This window comes from Pristiophorus japonicus, chromosome 15, assembly GCF_044704955.1.
Source record: "Pristiophorus japonicus isolate sPriJap1 chromosome 15, sPriJap1.hap1, whole genome shotgun sequence".
Lineage (NCBI taxonomy): Eukaryota > Metazoa > Chordata > Chondrichthyes > Pristiophoridae > Pristiophorus > Pristiophorus japonicus.
Window position 1 is genome coordinate 140,022,602 of NC_091991.1, and position 24,104 is coordinate 140,046,705.

At 42.9% G+C, this 24,104-nt stretch overlaps 1 protein-coding gene across 4 annotated transcripts in view; it reads left to right on the forward strand.

The window, feature by feature from the left end:
- The window catches only part of cramp1 (cramped chromatin regulator homolog 1), a 72,462-nt gene that overhangs the window by 44,483 nt on the left and 3,875 nt on the right, over positions 1–24,104 (forward strand). For all 4 annotated transcript variants that reach the window (XM_070901010.1, XM_070901012.1, XM_070901011.1 and 1 more), the window contains exons 12-19: positions 3,883–4,073; positions 8,414–8,488; positions 10,931–11,009; positions 16,260–16,361; positions 17,252–17,436; positions 19,607–19,820; positions 20,507–20,671; positions 22,882–23,021. In XM_070901010.1, coding sequence (XP_070757111.1) covers positions 3,883–4,073; positions 8,414–8,488; positions 10,931–11,009; positions 16,260–16,361; positions 17,252–17,436; positions 19,607–19,820; positions 20,507–20,671; positions 22,882–23,021 — 1,151 coding nt within the window. The remainder of the gene's footprint in view (positions 1–3,882; positions 4,074–8,413; positions 8,489–10,930; positions 11,010–16,259; positions 16,362–17,251; positions 17,437–19,606; positions 19,821–20,506; positions 20,672–22,881; positions 23,022–24,104) is intronic.

A 24,104-nucleotide genomic window follows, 5' to 3' on the forward strand; every position in this document is an offset into this window, starting at 1 on the left:
TTGCTTGTAAATGGCCATACTGTAGCAGAAAATGGCAGCTATTTATAATATTTACCAGAGCTGTAAGAATTCCGACCCTGTTAATTATACAATGTAAAAAAGAATGCGATAAAGGGCAGATTATTAATATTTCATGACAAAGCTTCCACCTCCCACATCTTGTCTCAGGCAAGGTGCTCTAATATTACAACAATGATGTTTTATAAGCGGCGCCTTTGTAATTGAATTCAATGGTAATGGCAAATGGTTAATGCCATTTGCCCGATATAGGTAGCTGCTGTGATGTGCAGCAGCCACCTATATTGGGTATAAACAGTCTGGGGAATGTACTAAATATTGAAAAGTCATTGCAGCAATAAGAAAAAAAAGTTAAAGCAGAACAGTCCATAAATGTGTAAACTGCATGCATTAAGGAGATTATATTGGCTAATATCCGAGAACTGGTATTTCCTCTTTTCTTTGAAAACCTGGTAAAAGTTACTGATTCTTTAAGAATGGGATGGTGTTCTACACTATTGGCATACCTCTTAACTAGCCAATGGAAATCAGGGATATCTGAAACTGTCCAGAAATTTCCAGTGCCAGGCACACAAAATGCCAATCGTCAGCCAAATCAATTCACTTGACTTGATGCCAAGAAACGGCAGAGTTCACTGGAGACAGCTACAGACAGGACTTGACAATATCCCGACTGTACTGCTAAAGACCATTGCTCCAGATGTAGCCATGCCCTTAGCTGAGCTGGTCCAGTACAACTACAATACTGGCATCTACCCAATAATGTGGAAAATAGCTCAGCTATGTTCCGTCCTCAAAAAGCAGAACAAATCCTACCTGGCCAATTAGCTTACTCTCATTCATCAGAAAAGTGGTCAAAGGAGTAATCAGCAGCGCTAACAGGGTGATCAGTTTGGGTTTCGCCAGAACCACTCTCTCTAGACCTCATTCCACACTTTGATTCAAACATGAATGTGAGCTGAATTCCAGAGGTGCGGTGAGAGTGACAGCTCTTGACATTAAGGCAGCATTTGATCAAGTGTGGCACCATGGAGCCCTAGTAAAACTGAAGTCATTGGGGATCTAGGGGAAATCAATCCAGTGGCTAGAGTCATACCTAGCGCAAAAAGAGATGATTGTGGTCATTGGAGGCCAATCATCTCAGTCCCAGGACATTGCTGCAGGAGTTCCTCAGGGCAATGTCCTAGGCCCAACCATCTTCAGCTGTTTCATTAATGACCTTGCCTTTTATCATGTCTGAAGTGGGGCTATTCACTTCTGATTGCAGTGTTCAGATCTATTCACAGTTCCTCAGATAATGAAGCAGTCTATGCCCACATGCAGAAAAGACCTGGACAACATCCAGGCTTGGGTTGGTAAGTGATAACTAATCTTCGTGCCACACAAGTATCAGGCAATGACCATCTCCAACAAGGACAAGCATAATCACCTGACTGTGACATTTTATGGTGTTACCATCAGCGAGTCCCTCCCCATCAACATCCTGTGGTCACCATTGACCAGAAACTGAACTGGACCAGCCACACAAATGTCTTTGCACCCAGAGCAGGTCAGAAGCTGGATATTCTGCATAAGTGGCTCACCTCCTGACTCCCCAAAGCCTCTACGAGCTACAAGGCACAAATCAGGAGTGTGATGGAATATTATCCACTTGTATGGATGGGTGTAACTCTAACAACACTTGAGAAGCTCAACACCATCCAGGATAAAGCAGGCTGCTATGATCGACGCCCCATCTACTAGCTTAAACATCCAGTCCCTCCGCCACTGGTGCACCATGGCTGCAGTGTGTACTATCTATAGGATGCATTGAGCAACTCATCAAGGCTTCTTCAGCAACATCCAAATCCTCAACCTCCATAACCTTGAAGGACAAGGTGTATGGGAACACCTCCATCGCCAAGTTTCCCTCCAAGCCACACACCATCCTGACTTGCACATATATCATCATTCCTTTGTTGTCGTTGGGTTAAAATGCTGGAATTCCCTACCTAATAGCATTGTGGGAGCACCTTGACAACATGCAGCAGCGCTCGAGAAGGCGGCCCACCATTACTACCTTCTCGAGCAAATAAAGATGGCCAATAAATGCCGGGTTTGCCATCAACTCCTACATCCCGAGAATAAATTTTTGTAAAAGCCTGTTTATAATAAGCTAGCTTACTTATTGGGGAATCTAATTATTGCATTTGACAGTCAGGTATGTTTACATTTTGAAAATTGTTGCCTATGAAAAACAAAAGATGCGTGAAGAATGAAACAATGATTTGAATCACTATAGTCCATGGCACACATGTCCAGAACTTCTGAACATCTCACTATTGCAAGTCGCATCTTCTGAGAATAATTTGCCATTTTGTAGATAGATAGCTCTCAAACTTCTTAATGGAGACCCTCGCCAGCTCTGTAGGGTTACAACCAATATGGCTTTCAGAAGAAGCACTCTCTATTTCAAGCAGAGTAATTTCTAATAATTCTGCCAAAATGTAACTACTATTTGACAGACCTGGCTATAAAGTCATTAAAACTATTGCAAAGGATCCCTTGATACCTGTGATTTTATCCAGTATTTAACTGAGACATACTTGCATATAGGTTTCGGTTCATTCCCCAATCTGTGGTAGAACTCGGTGGTAGCAGGCCACAATTGACCTCTGCATCCCTGGAATAGAGAAGGGAAATCCACACTGAAATTTCTGTTCCTGGTTGATATTTAGGTGGTTATTTATAGTGAAATTGTAAGTATGTTCTTTTTGAATATGTTAATGGTTTTTCCACAAATATTGATCAGTAGAAATGTCATGAATGTAATTATGGCATTGCTATATACAGTGACGAAAGCAATTCTTCCACCTAACGGTTCTTAATCCTAACAGAAATGCACTAGGTTCCAGCCACTAATATTAAACATCCTCCTGGGCGATCAGATTCTAAACCCTGCCCAAACACTCTTGTATTCTGTCTCCACACATTGTGCCAGCCCCTGGATTTTGACAGCTATTTTTCTTAACAAAGAGCCTTTAGAAAAACTGAGATATACATTAAAAATATTAGAAAACTTGGTAAAGACTACCAACAACTTTCATTTATGTAGCTCCTTGTAACGTAGAAAATGTCCCAGTACGTTTCACAGAAGCATAATCAAAAAATGCTTGCTACACCAAAGAAAGAGATAGTAGGAGGGGTGAACAAAAGCTTGGTCAAAAAGTTGAGTTTTAAGTAGGGTCTTAAAAAAGAAGAGGGAGGCTGAGAGGAGAAGGGCCTGGAGCGAATTTCAGAGCGTTGGGGCCTAGGTGGCTGAAGGCATGGCTCCCAGTGGTGGGACAAAGGGTGGGGAAAAAGGTCAGAATCAGATATATGGAGAGTATGGGCAGGCGGGGGGGGGGGTGGGAAGCTCGTTGTAGGGCTGGAGGGGGGTACAGGGATGAGGCCATGAAGGGATTTAAACATAGGAATGAGAATCTTAAATTGAAGATGTTGGGAGCCAATATAGGTCATCAAGGACACGGGGTAATGGATGAGCTTTTGTCCCAAGATGCAGGTACTTACTGCATGAGTAACTGCATTGTTGTAATTTTACCCATCATTCCTTGACATTATTGGTGACCCTGTCTTCCCTTGGGCCACCATGGTCTACAAGAACTCCCAATGTGAGGCAGGCCCAGTGTGGACCGGGAGCTCATGTACATTAGGTAAATGAAGTTACCATCACAAAATCAAGTGCGGTCAGCACACGAAATAATGGGTGCTAAAAATGCACTGCTTGATTAGTGCCCAATTGAGAAATATATGTTTGGATGTCACAAATGTGAATAAAAGTTATTTCTGTACCAAATGCTTAATTAATTATTTTATTGTTTTCAGGAATGCGTAATGTGCAGAAGACATTGGTGGTGCCATGTTCGTCTGGTAGCTCAGGAAATTCAAGCAGTGATGCAGACAGTGGGGTGTTTGCAGTTCCTACAATTCTGCCACCCAACAGTAGGCATAACAAGATGTATTCACCTAGCAAAGAGACTGAGCTGGCGTTCAGACAGCAACTGGATTCTTTCAGTGTGAGTTGAACTTTTTCTGTGAATGACCTTAGAGAAGAGACTCGTGTATCTTTTACTATGATTGATAATAATGGCAGAGAGTGTTGAAGGTGGGAATGCAATAGTTCACCAGTAATATACATTATTCAAAAGATTGCTAAATTTGAGACTATAAAGAATAATAGCAATACAAAAGCAAAATACTGCGGATGCTGGAATCTGAAATAAAAACAGAAAATGCTGGAAATCTCAGCAGGTCAGGCAGCATCTGTGGAGAGAAACAGAGTTAACATTTCGGGTCTGTGACCCTTCGTCAGAACTGGAAAAGTTCGAGATGTAACAGATTCTTAAGGCAGTGCAGAGGTAGTGAGGGAGGGGGGGAGGAAAGAACAAAAGGGGAGGTCTGCGATTGGGCGGAAGGCAGACGAGATTAAGAGACAAAAGGGATGATGGGCAAAAATGAGATGGTAATGGAACAAGTTAAGAAACAAAAAATGAGTCTAGATGGGGTGTGAATGGCAGAATCATCACCGGCTGCCGTGGGAAAGAGAGAAAGAAGGGAGGGTTTTGGAAAAAAATATGGGCCGAGGTTACAGTCTGAAATTGTTGAACTCGATGTTGAGTCCAGAGACTGTAAAGTGCCGAAACGAAAGATGAGGTGGCCGAAATTGTTCCTTTCCTTAAGGCATGTTACCACCGCAAATTGGCGACCAAGCTGTGAAGTGGAGTGGCCATTAACTTTTGGAGGAATGGCCGCTGCTAGCCCAATTTCCCTCCCGAGTTTCCCCGGCAGTACCCCAATCAGCCCCCACCGCTCCGCTGCTACCGATCCATCTTAAGCATGTCATCACCGTGCACACCGCCGATCTAACCCCCCGACGGCGCGATTCCCCTCCGAGAATCTTCGGCCAGCCCAGTGGTGCCAAAACAAACTTTTCCCCAGTGGTCCAGTGAGGCTGAGACTTTCTGCAGCGGTGGTGCGGCTTCCCTTAAAGGGGAGGGTGCACTGCCGATGCCGCCATGTTTTTTCTTTTCTCAGCCGACTGCCATGTCGGCCTGACAATTATGTCCCTGGGTTCGGCCGCCAACAGGCAGGCTGGCACCCCCTCTTGGGAGCCAGGCCGCTGGCCCGGCCAAAACCCTCCCTGGTGGCCCAGTGGGCCGAAGTTTTGAAATCGCGAAGGCTTTCCCCTTTAAGTGAAGGGGAGAGCCGCGATGACGTCAGCGCGGGGTGACTCCGCTCTGCACCCAACTTCCGCCTCGCGGTTGTTGTCACTGCCACGTCTGTGCCCTTCAGGTCACCGTCCCCATTTCCAGACCAAAACAAAAAAAAAACAAAGAACCAAATGTCGCTCAAGAGGCGACCTGAACCGCAGCTGCGGTAAAAACCATTGAAACGAGGTGGGAGCTCCCCCTTTCGGGCGGGGGGCAATTTCTACCCCGTGGTGCTGTTCCTCGAGCTTGCGTTGAGCTTCATTGGAACAGTGCAGGCGGTCAAGGACAGAGAGATCAGAGCGGGAGTGGAGCGGAGAATTAAAGTGACAAGCGACCGGAAGCTCGGGGTCACGCTTACGGTCTGAACGGGGGTGTTCTGCAAAGCGGTCACCCAATCTGCTTTTAGTCTCCCCAATGTAGAGGAGACCACATCGTGAGCAGCAGATACAGTATACTAAATTGAAAGAAGTACAGGTAAATCGCTGTTTCACCTGGAAGGAATGTTTGGGGCCCTGGACAGTGAGAAGGGAGGAGGTAAAAGGGCTGGTGTTGCATCTCCTGTGTTTGCACGGGAAGGTGCCGTGGGAAGAGGAGGAGGTGCTGGGGGTGATTGAGGAGTGGTCCAGGGTGTCGCGGCGGGAGCGGTACCTTCGGAATGCTGAGGGCGGGGGGGAGCGAAAGATGTGTTTGGAGATGGCGGAGGTTGATCCGTTGAAGGTGGAGGCTGGTGGGGTGAAAGGTGAAAACAAGGGGAACCCTGTTGTGGTTCTTGGAGAGAAGGGAATGGGTGAGAGCAGAAGCGCAGGAAATAGAACGGACATGGTCGAGGGCCATGTTAACCACTGTGGAGTGGAATCCTCAGTTGAGGAAAAAGGAAGACATATCAGAGGCACTAGTATGGAAGGTGGCAGCGTCCGAACAGATGCGACGGAGACGGAGGAACTGGGAGAATGGAATGGAGTCCATACAGGTTACCGGGTGGGAGGAAGTGTAGTCTAGGTAGCTGTGGGTGTCAGTGGGCTTACATTGAATGTTTGTTAATAGCCTATCCCCAGAAATGGAGACAGAGAAGTCGAGGAAGGAAAGGAAAGGGAAAGTCGGAGATGGACCATGTGAAGGTGCAGCACTTTTGGCTAGTTCTGACTTTTCCGGATTCCCAAGAATTGCTTTTGTTGATGTGTTAAGTTGGACCGTGCTGATTATTTTATTCTGTAGTGTTATAATCAACAGGCCTGATTTAATTGTGTTACTATTGAATCAATCAATAGTTTACGTTGGTTAGCTCCTGCTGTGCAGACGTCTAGTGGCAGCACAATGATAACAAGACGAATACTGGAGTAGTTTTGTTTTTGGGGTGCCTAATAGTTTAATATGATGTACTGATGGTGCCATTTATGTGCAGCAAACTGCTGATTATCGTGTTAAACGTAATGGGCCAGAAATTGCGGTTGGATGCCTCCAACCGGAAAAGAATTTACAAAACATTTTTATTTTTTTGAATTTTTTTTAAAATATGTTTTAATAGGGTTAAAAATAAACTTGCCTTAATGGACAGGGTTTTTTAATATAAAAATTAGTGATAAATTTTATTTTTCTATCTTTTAAAACTCTTATACTGGTAAAAGCAGACCAAATGTCTGTTTTTACCAGGCATAAGAGTTTTAAGGATATTCACTTAGCAAATAGCCCAAATCTTCGCCCGCGAATGTCTTCTGAGGATGCGTGCGATCTGTCAAAAGACAGATTGTAAGTGCCAGGTTTAGATGCATGCACTTCGCGCACGTAAATCTGGAACTTGCAGGGCCTCTTTGGGCACATACGCACCAGGGGAGGCTGCAATATATAGCCCATAATAATTGAATAATTACTTTATTAACCATTAAATGTAGATGTGATGACATATTGGTATGTTAAGTATCCTCCCTATTGTTGGAGTAAAGTGAGGGAGGTTTACTCTCCATATTTCCATGTTTATATCTCACCTAGTCATGTTTGCTGATTTGGTGCCAGAAGTTTGAAATTGTTCCATTCCCTAGCACTGACATGCATCACTTTGAGCTCAACTTTATTCCCTCTCCATGTAAAAGAAAATTCATAATAGATACCAGGGAGAAATGACACAACATCGATCTTAACTCAGTATTCAGGTAACGGTTACAAATTGCTGAAGTTTCATTTGTGTATTTCAGTGAAATACTGCCTTGAAGTTGATCTTAATGCATCCATTATTCTGAATAGTATGATACAAGATTAGTGGGGGTATGATTTTTTTTTTGTGTAAACTGCACTGTAGTATTTGACTTAGAATCAGTGTAATTTCAGCCCAAAGGGAGGCCATTTGACCCATTGAACTATCTAACGTATTTTCCTGCTTTGTGTTTATTTAATTCCTTATAGGGCATGATTGGCCCTGGTTCAAGAAGCATTTGCAGCAATCCATTAACTATTTCATTAATTACTCTTCTCAAACTCGGTCAAAAATTTGGGACATTTCTATTAGATTTCGCCCCCCCCCCCCCTCTAAATTCTGTTATAGTGAATATATTTCATTACATATTTGCACAGGCATTATGGATTACAATAGTTTTGCAGTGATATGTATTAGTTCTTCATACTCTGCTTAACAGTGAGTTCAATGTTGTCAATAAATCATGTTTTATAACTTATTTACATTAATCTTCCTGTTGGTGGTAAGCTACAATTAGAAACAAGCAACATATATGCCAGTGAAGTCTGTACTCACCACTCAACCTTCATCACCAAACAGTTTATCTGGCCATTTATTGCGATTTGTGGTACCTATTTCTGTACAAATTGGCTGTTTCTATGTTTACCTACATAACTACAGTGATTACATTTCCAAAGTTATTCATTGAATATAAAGTGTTTTGACATGTCCTGAGGACATGAACGGCACTATATAAATGCAAGTTATTTTCTGTATCATAATGTCAATCTCACAAGACTGCTAAAACACTTTATTCCTATGTCACTTCTGCCCCTTTGACTAACTAAAACTGATTTAAGAGTCTGAATGGAATTCCGTTTTCACAATCCTAGCTCTAACAATGACTCACTTTATGACGTTCCTAGGTTCACCGAGGAATCTATGCTCTTTGTTGATCAGATGTATGTTGTTATTTCAGAGGCAGCCAGACATTTATTTACCCAAACAAAGGAAGTTACGAAATAATCGTCCACGCAAACCACTGGTGGTTCAGGTAAAAATTGTTTCAATGTATTTGAGAACTAATGTTTTGAGCCCTTAAATGTTCTTTCCACCACAAAATTTGTACGATGAATGAGATCATTTGAATTTTAGATGGGTATTATACTGAAGATTTTGCTCAATTTTGTTGACCAAATTGATTTACACAGTGAGTGTAAATGTGTATTAGTTCCATCCCATTTATATATTGCAGCAGTCAATACAGGTGCATATTTGTATTTCTAGCTGTAATATAAATAGGCTTGACCAACAAGTCTGAGCATGAAACACATCAAATGATTTGTGTCACAATGGGCTCAAGTTTTCCCCCCCTGCAAAAACGGCGCACCTCCGTGTGGTGCGCCGAGCTTCTAGTAGAAAAAGTGCGCAGAAAAATTAACTCACAATTCTGGCCGATCCTCAGGTGTTGTTTACCCGCAGCATGGCACACCACAATGAGAGGGGGGCAGTGCTAGCTAAACACAGGGGGCCGGGGCTGGGGTCCAGCATTTGTTTCAGTGCTGGCATGCGCGATGGAGCGGTCGCGCATGCTCAATGCCAATGTTAATGCACCAATCGGCCATTTTTAAAGGGAAAGCCTTGAGAGTGATTTTTGGTGCCTGAAGGTAAGACACCCAAAGGTCTTTTGTTCTCTCCCCCTCCCCCCTTCAGTCATGTGACTTCTCTCTTCCCTCCTTATCACCGCCCACCAACACCCCCAACCTCCCAGCCTGCCGAGTTCAGCCTTCTCCCTCCCTCCCCCCTCCCCCCCCCCTTAAAATGCCGCATTCAGCACTCACCACCCCCAGTCCGCCCTCCCACAGCCTGCCGCATTGAGCATTCTCCCTCCCTCTCCACCGCCCCCCCCAAGATGCTGCGTTCTCCCGCACCTACCCCAGGCCGAAGGGACTCCTGCTCGGACAGCCGTTGCCAACTTTAGTTGAAAGTAGGATTTATTTCAGTTCTTTATTTGTTAATTTTATTTTTTACTTCAGTTCTTTATTTTTTATTGAATGCTTATTACTTTTTGTGCTTTGTTTGGTGCTTGGTGGTGCTTTAAATGTGTTACTTGCGCCGATTCCTTAACTCTAGGTAAGGTTTTTCGGTGCGGACAGACGTCCCAACATACGCTGGCCTAAGTTAGTTTGGAGCAACTATTTGCTGGCCAAATTCACTTAAATGGCCAAAACAGGCGTAAGTGGCTGGGAACGCACCCTTTTGGGGAAAAAAAACTAAACTTTAAAAAAAAACCTAACTAACTCACTTACAATGGCGCAAATTAAAAGGCCAGAATTGCAACTAAAAAGATACTCCAGAAAAATCAAGTTGCTCCAAAAAAAAACAGAATAACTCCTGGGGAACTTTGGGCCCCTTGACTCAGCTGATAGCACTCTTGCTTCTAGGTCAAAAAAGTTGTGGGTTTAACTTTCCAGTGCAGTACTGATGGAGTGCTGCATTGTTGTATGTACTGACCATCAGATGAAGAGTGTAACTGTTCAGTGATTCAGGTGGATGTAAAAGAGCACTAGTGTCCTGGCTAATTTTTCTCCCTCAGCCAGTTCTACCAAATTACCAGATTATCTAGTCATTTATCTCATTGCTATCTGTGGAACATGAATGCTATAAAATGGCTGCTGCATTAACTTGCATGACAACAGTATTTGCACATGAAAATAACTTCATTGTATGAAGTACTTTGGGATGTTTCAATATAATGTGCTATATAAATGCAAGTACTTTTTTCTTTTTAAATAAAAAATTTATCGGGTTGACATGGAAGATGAAAAAAGGCCATTTTCTCTTTTCCGAGCTTACTGCTTTATGCAGCAGAATTGTTTTAGATGGGCATTAAGAATAATGGAATGCTCATTCCAATGAGTTCCTGTTCTCAACATGTTACGGTGAGGAGATGAAAAGCAGAAGTCAAGTGCTTCCTCACGGAGAGGAAGAATCGCGGAATCTCTTTCTGCCGCTGGCTGGCTTGGTCAGCTCAGTAGAGACCCAAGAGCAATTTGCCTGACCTTTGATTACAGTAGGTCTGTAGGCCAGGGAGACAAGTTGAGAGAAAATAGGATACGGATTAAAAGAAAAGGAGGGAAGAATTGGAGGGTAAATGCCATGCGAAGAATTGCATTAGTTTGATGTATATTTTTATCATCATCACATTTTGATTGTTTTCCAAGTAAAATATTTCAGGCAAGTGAAAATATTAACTCCCATCCCAAAGAATGGGCAAGTTTAAAGTTTATGTTGAGGATTGTCAAATAGTTAAAAGTTTATCAACTAACATTTCTAAACTAGATGAGATTACTTTTTTGTTATTTTATGTATCATTTCTTCTCTTAATAAAGAGCAAAATATAAATTTGGTTAATAAATCATATTCTGTTTAAACTGAAGTTTCTATTTTTCTTCTTGCCGATTAAAACATTCTTGTTTTTCTAATTTTATTACAGAGAACACTGTTGCCACGACCAACTGGAAATTCCTCTCAGCACGTTTGTTCCTTCTCCATCTTGTCCAATTCTGCCACAGGTATCTACAATCACTCAAACAGATCAGCAAAATAATATAAACAGAAATGCTGGAAATACTCAGCCGATCAGGCAGTATCTGTGGAGAGAAACAGTTAATGTTTCAGGTCGATAATCTTTCATCAGAACTGGTAAACGTTAGAGTTGCGACAGGCTTTTAGCAAGTAAGGGGGCAGGAAAAGAGGCAAGGGGAGGAAAGATAAAAAGGGAAGGTATGTGATAATGTGCAAGAGAGATTAAATGACAAAAGGGATGATGGTGCAGGGCCAATGCAAGGTAATGGGACAAGTAAAGAAACGCATCAAACATGAGAAGGGAAACCGAAAGCAATGAAGGTGAACAAGGTAAAAGAGACAAACTGAAATCCTGTCGGAGAGAAAAGCAGAACTTCTTAAAGGTGGGCTTCCTGCAAGAGAGAGTGCAGTGAATTAACCACTATTGCAGAAGAAAGCAGAATTATATGCCATTTTGGGGGTTTCCTTACGTTTTAAATTTAAAACTGGAGGTTGTGAAAGATAGCAGGACTGCATGGATAGTCATGAAATTGTTTGCAAGCAGCTATATAAAAGGATCTTTTCCTGGTAGTTTATTTTGTGGTATGATTCCATGGATGCCAGCAACCCTCTGTTCACAGCCCAAGTGCCCATTCTCTGTTCACAGCCCAAGTGCCCATTCTATGGGCCCAATTTTCCCCCACCCCTTTTTTCAACGCATTTACCCTAAATACGCCAACTTTGCGCGCTGGAAACAGCGGCAAAAAAAAGTGGCCCCATCCTGCCCACTCTGCCAAGTCTCCCGTGTCCTAGCGCGGCGTACATAGTGCGGGGGGGGGGGGGGGGGCAGAGCAACAGCCCAGCGCAGAAAACGCTGCCGGCAGCTGTCTGCATGCGCAGTGGAGTCTGCGCACATGCTCCTCGCCCTCCCAGCATGTCCTGCAGGCTGTGAGCAGGACCCGATGTTTGCAGCCCCTATCCTTGGCCGAAGGGACGCTCCAATGTTCGCTGCACCCTATCCCTGGCCGAAGGGATGCTACGATGTTCGCCTGGTGAGTGGGGAATTTCCTGCAGTATTTATTCAGGGTCGCTCAGAGTTGTCAGAAATGGAGTGCAAAAGTTGGGAATTCGGTAAGTGGGAATTCGGTGCAGAGAGGGGAAGGAGGTTCTGTTTTTGCCTTCAATACTTGTAGTGGTTCATGTTACATATTTAAATATTTCATATAATCTACCTATAACTTAAACTAGATCAAGTAATGAATTTAAAAAACTATAAGCTAAGTTGATTAAATAGATGTTGAAAGGTTGATTCCCCTTGCTGAGATTATCCACTTTAGACCCAAGAAAGATCAGAATAAATGGTGTGAAGCTCGGAACTGTGGTGCTTTAAATGTACTAATCTGCGCCAAATTCTTAACTGCCCGCAGTGTTTTTCAGAGCAAGCCACATCCGCTGACCTAAGTGGATTTGGAGTAAGTTTTAGCTGGCCAAAGTAGCATAAATGGCCAAAGCTGGAATAAGTGGCTGGCAATTTGGAAAAAAAAAACTCAACTAAAAAAAAATCGCACCTAACTGAGTTACTCTAGAGCAAGTTTATTGGGGAAAATTGCGTTTTTTAACTTACGCCAGAAAAACCAACTTGCTCCAAAAAAAATTGGAGCGAGTCATGGCCAAAATTGGGCCCGAAATGAGTGAGCCTGAAAGTGAAGTTGATATATTAACTGGCCACGATAGTCACCTAACCAACTCTGATGATGTCCTCCCCTGAAGCCCCCAAATGTGCACTTCGAGCAATGATTGCTGGATAATGGTCAGTAGTATGAGCTCTGACCAACTTTTGTTTCCCTTCCTAATCTAGTGGCACCAAGGACAAACACAGTGCACCACTGACACCGGTATACCTAGCTATACCTCGCTACAGCATGTCTCGACTTCTCCATTGCCTCTGTGTTGTTAGACTCCTTGTCCAACATTAGTCTTGAATAAGCTGCAATTTCCTGCAGTTAAACGTTGGGAGGGGCAACCCCATTATTTTGGGTCTCCACCACAAATCTAGTACTTTTGCCATCGATTCCGTCCTCCTCCCCGGCCACTGTCTCGGGCTGAATTAGTCTGCTCGCAAACTCTCTATCCAACTCGACCCTGAGCCGAGTGTCTAAGACTGCCTCCTTCCAACAAGAATCATACAATAGTACAGCACAGAGGGAGGCCATTCGGCCCATCGAGTCTGCGTAGCCATGTAACATTGTCTGCCTCTGCCCATCTGCTGCTGAAACCTTCATCCATGCCTTTGTCACCTCCAGCCTCAACTATTCCATTGCTACCCTGACCGGCATCATCTCCTTCGCCCTCCATAAACTTCAGCTCATCCAAAAATCTGTCTAACTTACTGCACACCAAATCGCTCTTGCTCATCACCCTATCTTTTCTAACCGTTCCCAGTCCCCAATGCCTCAGATTTTAAATTCTCACCCTCATGTTTATTGCCTCACCCCTTCCTATTGGTGTAACCTATTCCAGCCCCTACAATACCCCGCAACCCCAGAACTCTCCGGTCATCCAACTCTGGCCTTGTGTATTCACCTCTCCCTTCACCCTACTGTTGGTGGCGGTGGCTGTGCCTTCAGCTGCCAAGGTCCAAAGCTCTGGAATTACCTCCCTAAACGTCTCCTCTCCTACCCCCCCTCGTTCCTTCAAGAACCTGCTTAAAATCCATCTCTTTGATAAAGCTTTTGGTCACCCGCTTCTAATCTCTTTCGGTTTAACATAAATTTTCTTTCCTATGTCTCTGTGAAGCTCCTTGAGACACTTTTCCTACATTAAAAGCATTATATAAATGCAAGTTGTAGTTGTTGTGCAAATCCCTCCACTGTTGATGCTATTTGGCAGTGTGACTAGGCAACCAGCTACTGTGCACAATTAATGAGTTTTAGATGTGCCATTTCAAAGATTTAGCAATCTTTTGGCTCAGCTAAATTGTGCAGTATTAAAAGTTAGTGTAATCTCCATTGACCAGGAACCAGATCTAGCAGTTTCCCATATATATCACAGGTTCGCGCATCGCTAGTCATCTGAATGCCAATCAACCCCACAAATTTGAATAGTTGCATAAACTCTGTTCTCTATTTGTTTCTTTCAGTCCTCTGAATGTACCTCCAACACTCTGGCTGTGATCAGCATGGTTAATAACCGATCAGGCACTCATTCCAAGCTCTCCTTCCACGCAGCCAGCCAGACCTGTATCTCCCATCCGCCCCTGTCCCCCGTCCCCCGTCCCATCCTCTCTCTCTCTCTCTCTCTCTCTCTCTCTCTCTCTCTTCCCCCCCCGTCCCCCGTCCCATCCTCTCTCTCTCTCTCTCTCTCTCTCTCTCTCTCTCTCTCTCTCTCCTCTCCCCCTATCTCCCTATCTCATGCTCTCTCTCCTTCCTCCCTCCCACATTCTCTTCCCCTTCCGCCCTGCCTCACCCCCATGCCGCCTCTTGCTCCCCCTCCCCTTCTCATTACAGCCTTGGTCCAAACGTGGACAAAAGAGCTGAATTCCAGAGGTAAGAGGGACTGCCCTTCATATCAAGGCAGCATTTGACCGAGTGGGGCATCAAGGAACCCTAGTAAAATTTAAGTCAATGGGAATTGCGGGGTGGGGGGAACCTTTTCTGGCTGGAGTCATACCTAGCACAAAGAAGACGGTTGTGGTGGTTGGAGGCCCAATCATCTCAGCCTCAGGACATGGCTGCAGGAGTTCCTCAGGACAGTGCCCTAGTCCAACTATCATCAGCTGCGTCATCAGTGACCTTCCCTCCATCATTAGGTCAGAAATGGGGATGTTCGCTGATGATTGCACAGTGTTCAGTTCCATTTGCAACTCCTCAGATAATGAAACAGTCTGTGCCTGCATGCAGCAAGACCTGGACAACATTCAGGATTGAGCTGATAAATGGCAAATAACATTCGTACCACACAAGTGCCAGGCAATGACTATCTCCAACAAGAGAGCATCTAACCACCGTCCCTTGTCATTCAACTGCATTACCATTGTTGAATTCCCCACCATCAACATCCTGGGGATGACCATTGACCAGAAACATAACTGGACCAGCCACATAAATACTATGGTTACAAGAACAGGTCAGAGGCTGCGTATTCTGCGGGGTGTGGCTCACCTCCTGACACTCCAAAGCCTTTCCACCGTCTACAAGGCACAAGAAATGAGTGTAATGGAATATTCTCCACTTGCTTGGATGAGTGCAGCTCCAACAACACTCCAGAAGCTTGACACCATCCAGGACAAAGCAGCCTGTTTGATTGGCACCCCATCCACCACCTTAAACATTCACTTCCTCCGTCACCGGCGCACCGTGGCCGCAGTGTGTACCATTTACAAGATGCACTGCAGCAACTCGCCAAGGCTTCTTCGACAGCACCTCCCAAACACGTGACCTCTACCACCAAGAAGGGCAAGGGCAGTAGGTGCATGGGCATCACCTACAAGTTTCCCTCCAAGTCACACACCATCCTGACTTGGAAATATATCGTCGTTCTTCACTGGGTCAAAATCCTAGAACTCTCTCCCTAACAGCACTGTGGGAGTACCATCACCACACGGACTGCAACGGTTCAAGAAGGCGGCTCGCCACCACCTTCTGAAGGGCAATTAGGGATGAGCAATAAATGCTGGCCTTGCCACCGACGCTCACAGTCCAGGAACTAATAAAATAAGTTACAGATGCCCTTGCAAGAAACTACCTGGAATCATCTGCACCTGTCGGTGGGAATGGTCCATGTATCTTTTTAATTTCTTCAAATATTTACCAAACTATAGCAATGCTCAGTGACGAATTACGAAGAGGAAGATGTTTGAAAAGCTCCACTTTTATGGTATGGGCTTGTCCATATCACTGAAGGCTCAAACTTTATTAAAGATTTTGAAAACCAGAGAGTAGCTATTGGTCTGAGCTGGAGTCTAAGTTAGATGTAAGCCTCAGTCCAAGAGTTCATAGGATAGTATATGAACCTACCATGTCACTTAGCCCTCCATTGCGTAAACATGTTTGCATTATTTTACTATAACAGTTTATTTGTGGCAGTAAGGAAAGGAGCTAATTGTGTTGAATGCCAACTAAATTTCAGTGTGATGCACTGTTTTAATCAGTGTTGCTCTTCTATGCAGCAATGCTATAGTTCCTGACTATTAAAAGTTAAAGTACTGACACCCTCCCTCTATGACTCAGTTGTGAACTGTGTGCTTTTGTGTATTTTAGGCACAGGTTCGTTCCGTCCTCTTCAATCATCTCTTTCCAAAGCATCTTTAGCTCGTCCAATTGTTCCAAAAGCCATTCCAGCATCTACCAGCCAGCTCTCCAGTAAGTTGCAACAGTTTCAAAACTTTTTAAAAGAACTACTAATGCATTATATTAAATTTCATGTTTTTTTTCCACATTTTTGGTTTTACATTTTTCTGATGTATAACACATTATTAGTAGAATGAGACGAGTTGGAGACAATCTTTCTGTTTTGAGAAGACTTAAGTGATTAGCCAAGAAAACTCATCTAGGTCCATGATCACCTGTTGCTGCTAAATTTTAAAAGTTTTGCCAGGGGTATAATGATTTCAAAAGTATCATGCTCTTTTACATGTTGTTATCCCAGTAATTTACAGAACACAACGTGCAGAAGCTTTATGGTCAAAATTAAAAGATCGTTAGTGCTGAAAGATTTAAAATCCCTTTTAGTTTTGTGATAGCAAACAGCAAATTCTGTTTTTGTTTTGCTAGCCATTACACTGTTGCAGCTCTGTTCTATGCCCAGCTATCAGTTGTTACACTATCTTGGTCATACACCTCATCTTCATTGCAAAAACCCTGTTCTTATTCTAACTCCAGTGAGCAATTGCTTCTGAGTTTCACATCCCATCTTGTGTTGTGTTGGAGCATATTTTGTGGTATTCCAATCAGATTTTTTTCATGGAGCTGATTCATTGTTGCTAAATAATTCTGTTTATTTGAATTATTATTTTCTATGGGCATTGATATCTGTTCACAGTATTTTCTCAAAGCTTTCTCTCATAATCTGTGTAAAGTATTACCTAAGCAGATCTGGTTTCAGGAAAGTTCTGCTCATTTCACTACTGTGGTGTCTATCATACCAAGATGTACTTGTATATTTCTGAATTGCAACTGAGGCTTTTTATGTACTTGATACAACTGTGATGTAAATGGAGTAAAATGATCAAACAGAGTTTCTTCTGTACCAGGTGCAATCGACATGGCAGCTAAATCAGCAGGCATAATTCCAGGCAGCCCAGTCCAGGGCCTTGATGCAGACGGATCACAAGATTTGACCTCTTTGTCAGCAGAAGGAGTTTCCATAGTGACATCAGGCCAGGATTTATCCTCCGTTCATCAGAATGGAAGCAATACAGCAGCAACTTCGACAGGGGTGAGTGTCATTGGAACTTAGTGTTCTGTGGGCAGAGTCTTTGTGTAACTCCTTCTGAATGTGGCACTCCAAGCTTTGCTGTATATCTGAGCCAAATTCTACATCTACAGCATTGATGCAGTTACCGAGAGTAAGTCTACTCATGAATTGCTTGGGATTAATGTGTGATTGATCTGTGTTTCACCGTTGTTGATCCAAGCAGCTAAAACACAATCATGGTATTGTACATGTGTCTATTGAGTTAATGGTTGTGAGGGGTGGGAGCTTTTCAGCACACACAGTCCCAAGTGAGTAATCTCTGTTTTCCTATATTATGAAAATGCTCAGAAATGTAATGTGATGCCCAGCAGTGTCAGTTTGCAGTCCTATGTGTATCATTGCCAAGATTCAAAGGGCCTAAAAAACCACATGTCAAATTGTAGGAGTATTCTTAGTTCATATACCCTGTACTTACTTTATAAAGAAAATAGAAATGCCTTTTAAGAGGCTGGACTGGTGAAAAGAATGCAAGATTTAACTGTGCTCACTGTCATCGAGTCGAGATCTGGGGTTGGTGACCAAGCCACCTGATTCGTGGCGTAGAGTAGTGTAAGATTTGGATCACAGGTCACACGCACATTACCCAAATGGTCTTAGGAGTTACAAAGGCATTTTATTAAGGAGCAGCAGTTCTAAATATAATCAGATACAATACGCAATTAGGATAGACATAATCGACATACAACCCATAACAGATGAGAAGGATTTACCCGCAACGGAATGGACAGACAGACAGGTGGACATACATATGTTGAGGAAAATCGGTGGTCTCGGAACGGATCCCGGGCTGGTGGAGGTGTTAGGTTGAAGCCGGCATGCGGTCCACCTCAGAGGTTTGTGCTTGAACAGGGTGTTAAGTCAAAGCCAGCATGTGGTCCACCCCAGAGGAAACTCTCCTCCCTCTCCAGCTGTTTCTTGCTTTCGGTTGCCCGTTTATATACCTTATTTTGGTTGGCCGGTGGATACCTCACATCAATCATTTTTACCCATTCAATTGTCCAATTACAGAGGAGTAGGTGCCAATGGCAGCTCCCTCCCAGCCTCATGAGGTCATTTTCCTCTTTTTCTCTGTCTGAATGTCTTGTTGCCCTTTCATAAACAGCTTGTTTGTCTTAAGGCTCCTTGCTAAATCCCTTAATGCCTAGATGAAGGCCTCTTTTTGTGTGCTGACTTTGTAACTCAGCTCCCTGTATAACTCTCTTTCTGACATGACTGGAATCCTTCTGTGTCATCAGCTTGGGCAAACTGCTGAGCTAGGGAACCCATAAAAGACTATTATTTCTTCCAATTGAAGATTTCTTAGTGGCTTTGAGAATCTCTTTCCACATGTAGTGTAAAAAAACCTCATTTTTCTAAAAAGAACTCAGCAAGCCAGTTACCTTAGCTCTTTATTATGATTTTTAAAAATCTTGACAGTTAAAATGAGGGCAGCCACTTACTCGTTCTGATCTTGCTGTCTTCCTGTGTGTCCCAATATTAACCTGCTCTTTTGAGCCGGTGAGCTGGACACCCACGGGAAGAAAGTGGGCTCCGCCTTTAAATATGCTGATCGGGTCCCAGTGATGTCATCGGGATCCAACTGCAATATTAGTTGGAGGCCTGTGTTGAGGTTGCCCTAATTTGTACAGCTCAACTTCTTTAGCAGGTGAGCTATCGGAAACTGCATTTGTCTTGATAGAAGACATGTCACAAAGGACAATTGAATACAAGTTTATTTGATGATTGTGAAAGATGCCCTCACTATTGCAAGTTGATGGTCACAAGAAAGTTGAGTTTGCTGTATAAGTAGAAGGCACTTAGTGTTCCACTGTTCTTTAGTGTTTATCCGGTTTATGCAACATGTATAAATTCAACCAAATTAACCAGTTTTATGTATATTTAAAAAAGTATTTGAACAAAATTCAAATGGCATTTAAACTGTCAGAAGCAGCTGTGATATGTCAGAAGTTTTCTTGAAAGTATTTCTTTTTATAAGAATATGTTCTTTTTAACCCTATTTTTATCCGTTTGCTTTTCCTGGAGAATGAATTAAATTGTCTTGACTGCGGGAATGCTTCCTGCATCTTTTAACTAGGTCCTCTGAGTTAACTCAATCAACTTTAATCTTTAATGTGTCTTTATTTCTGCACAGAGGGATCTTGAAAAACATACACTTCAGAATGGTCTGTCCTCTCCTTCAAGTGAAGCCCCCAACACATTGTTCACTTCTCCTCCAAATGTCTCGGCACTCCTAGATATATCATTGCCAGGACCTCCGGATGACACATTGTCCCAGGGTGGACCCCACAGCCAAATCAGTGACTCCATCATTGAGCTTGCTATCAACTCCACTCAGTATGTTGGTGGTAAGTAGACCAAGACTGACTGTTGTGTGGCGTATTACAGCATGAAGTAAAGGTTAATTTGAAGAATGGGAAACATTCTCTGATAAAGCACCATTGTAAGAATGTCACAGTAGAACAGAAATAGGAAACTCATCTGTTGAGAAAACTGATAGTTTAAACTAGTAACTATGTTGTGTTGAAACATGACTTCAAAGTTAACATTTGCTATAACAAATGGAGAGTTAGTTGCAGTTTACAGGACCATATGGCTGGGAGGGAATTATTTTTCACGTATATTTTATTTTCAAAGTGAATATTAATTTGTACTGTTGTAACCAATGTTCCCTGTGGTTGCCCTTTGTTCTGAACAACCTGTTTCTTTTAAATTTCCCCTTTAAATTTCCCCGTATGCGCGGTATTTACAATGGAGAAGCCGGTAAGTGGCCTGTGCAGGACCTTTCCCATTACCGCCCGACCGCGCAGCTTAGGTGGAACATTTGTTGTAATATAGTTCCTCATTTGATAGCCACAACGCCACATAGCTTTTATTAGGATCAATCAATTGAGTGTGTAACCTATTCTTAACGAGCTGGCATTTATATAGTGTCCCAAAGCATTTTACAGCTAATGAAGTGTAGTCACTGTTGTAGTATAACTTACTCACTGCAGCAGCTTCTGATGTAAGCCACGTTTTTTGTTTTAAATAGGTGACGGTGCTTCTCTCTCTCCGACAAAGTTGAATGGTAGTGACAGCTCGAAGAGTCTCCCGTCTCCTTCATCCAGTCCTCAACGCAACTGGATTCCCTCTCCTACCCACGATCCACAGTGGTATCCAAATGATTCCGGTGACTCCTCGTTAGGTAGTCTATTGTGTAAGTGTCTTATAGTTTATTGGCCTCCAAAAGCTGAAATCCACCCCATTATGATTTGCGCTCCCTAAATATACAAACATATCCTGCATGGTCTCAGTCCCATTTCAAATCGCTAGATTCATCATGAGGTAATGACTTGTTTCTCAGTTCCCATTCAATGTCTCCCAACTCCTACAGGCAGTGAAAGATTCAGACTCTCCACAAACAAACACATTGGGTTGGATTTGGTATTTTAGCATCTATACTGAGCTCTATTTAATATCACAAGGTCTTTGATAACTTGTTTTTACCTTTTTTTGTATGAAGGTTTTGTATTCCATAAATACGCAACCGGTCTTGCCAGTCGGTCATTTCAGCCTTTATTGCATGAGTGAAGTTATTTGTTTTAAATATTGTATTGTTGTTCATCAGTGTGGAGTACAGTAATAATAATCCCACCACTGGCTGGTCACAAAGCGGCACTGTTAAAGGCCTCAGCGCAGCACTCCTTCATGAGCTCTGAGCCAGCAACTGATGCACGGTACAAGTAACCAGAGAGAAATGTGACTAAACTAACCTGTAATTGGAGAATGGGGGAGATGTCATAAGTCAATCTCTCAGGGAGTGCTGACAAGCTTGATATAATCTAGATTTTGTTTGCCATACCCCATTCATCCCAAATCAGATATATATGCCACATTCTTCATCCAGTAATAAACTTAGTTTGTTGATTAGTAATGTTGAGGATGGACATGAGTCAAAGTTACGTGACACCATAAGCATTACTTCTAGATAAAAAGAAAAATCCTCAGGATTTTTATATTACATGCAGAATTTTAAGAAAGAAAAACTTGTATTTATCTTGTGTATCTCAAAAATGTCCCAGAGCAATTCACACACTGAATTGCTTTGATGTGCAGTGGCTGTTACATAGGAAAAACATGGCAGTCATTTTGTGCAAGGTACAATTACAAAAAAAACATTGGGGTGAAACCAGGTAATCTGTTTTTGATGTTAGTTAAGAGTGGAATGTTGGCAAGGACTTTGGAAGATCTCCCTGCTTTCCTTTAACGAGTGTAATGGGATGTTTAATGCCCAATTGAACAAGCACACGAGATCTCAGTTTAATTTCTCTTTTGTTTTTGAATTCTTGTACCCTTTTTACTCTAGATATTTTTGGCTTCTGTGTTTCAAATTACTGTTGTAGGTGAGTTGCAGCTCCCTACGCCTCAATAGCATTTTTACTTGTCCTGATAGCTAGTTAAAATGTTCTAGTGTGTTGAGCATACTGAACCCTTCAGCTAATCATTCTATCCAATGCCTCCACAGGATTCTCCTGTCTTTGGAAAGCAGTAGAATAACACTGCACTAGACTTTGTTTTACGCGTTAAGTGGCAAAATGTTATTGAATAGTAATAGAACAAATAAATAAACTCAGTAACAGTAAGTATTTTTACAGTAGTTAAACTTTGTTAGCTTCTCGTATAGTAGAAAATAATAAATAGTTTGCATCTCTTTTGGTAAAACTAGGCTATAATTAGTTTTTATGTAGTGGTCCTTTTACTCTTTTCTTCACTAACTACAGACGTTATCTGACTTGTCTAATTCTCTTCATAGGTTCTAGTCAGACAGCCTTTGTTTGAAAGCTCCAGATGAAACTCATCGAAAAGTGTGGGCTGATAAAAAGCTCCAAACTGTGGTGGGGGGTGCTTTGTGAATTTTATGAATTGCTCATTAAATTTAAACGTTTGCCAATCGGACTCGTATAAACAAATCATACAGCATGTTTTTACTTGAATTGGCTAACTTGGCTCCTTCAGTCATTGCAACAATTTACCAACTAAAGTTGCGATGTGATTTCTGAGTGAAGCTGGTTTTTAACCCCTTCTGTAATGTGATAGAATTAAAGAAACCAATACCAAGCTAGATCTTTGACAAAAATGCTTCTGTTGGTCACCATCTCATCCAATGGATAAAACCTCCACGATGCAGTACTCCTTCAGTGCTGCACAGAAGTGTTGAGCTAGCTTATGTGCTCCAGTCCTGGAGTTGGCTTTTAACCCACAACCTTCTGAGAAATGCTACCAACTGAGTCAAGCTGACACTAAAAAGACAATGAGGTTGGAACTTGACCTTTCAAGCATCTGTATTACTATTTTGTGCTTTCGAGCATGTTGTACTCTTTAGGGAAATGCAGTGTATTCAATCGCTATGTTCTGGGTTGGTTGCAGCAAGCCTAATATCACCTGAAAAGGGGCGCAAGATGCTAACAACGGGCAACAGCAATAGCAACTCTCTGCTTGGAACAAGCCTATTGGATGGAAACTCCAGAGATTCTTTTGTGTCCCGCTCACTAGTAGATGTCTCTGAGGTAAGGTGGGCTCTATTTGAAAAGTGACCTAAGCAGTGCTTTATAAAGAATAAAATTCAACAGTCTCTTTTTTAAAAAAAAATCAAATAATGTGATTATGAACATTTAAGGTTCAAGCCTACCCTACCAAAGGGATTTCTAGTATATGACTATTGAGTTGCATTACTGGTTAATAGAGCTTTCCAATTTAAATATTCCTGGCAAATTAACTGAAGATTGAAATGTCAATTTATCCACAGATTTTGAGGCACTGAGGTCCTTGTAAAATTGGCCTAGTTGTTATGGGAACATATTGGGCCCAAGTTTCCACATGATTCGCGCCTGATTTTTAGGAGCAACTGGTGGAGAACGGACTATTTTAGAAATCGCAATTCTCCACATTTTTTTTTCTGCAGTTCTAGTCAGGTAGAACAGTTCTAGTTTAGAACAGAATTTTTTTCTTCAAAAGGGGGCGTGTCCGGCCACTGACGCCTGATTTGAAAGCTTCCACAGTGAAAATGTACTCCAAACTAAAGTAGAATGGAGCCAGTGAAGATTTTTGTAGAACTGAAAAAACCTGTTCTACACATTAAAAAATCAGGCGCAGGTTACAAATTAGGCGTCCAGAACGAGGTGGGGGGAGGGAACTCATTAAATTCGACAATAAATCCTTATTCATACTTCGACAAATAAATCCAACCTAAATAAACATTTATAAGCCAAGAAAAGATTAAATAAACCATCTTCCTACCTGTGTGAAAGTGCTTCAGCCAGGGAGAATTCTGCAGTCGTTCGTGCCGCTGAGCGGGAGGGAGGGAGGGAGGGAGGGAGAGAAGGAAGGAAGGAGGGAGGGAGAGAAGAGAAGAGAAGAGAAGAGAGGGCCGGGTCTGGTCGGCGGGGGGGGGGAGCGGGTGTCGGGTCTGGTCGGGGGGGGGGGGGGGGTGGGGGGAAGCAGGAGCTGGCCGAACTGTGTGGGAGGAGCCTCATTCACGCAGCCCCAGTGAGGCCATTCAGCCAGGGCTAGGGGCTGTGTGCTTCGGGCCCCTCCCACACAGTTCGGCGCCTGGAGCTACTGCACTTGCGTGCCGACTGTAGCGCGCATGT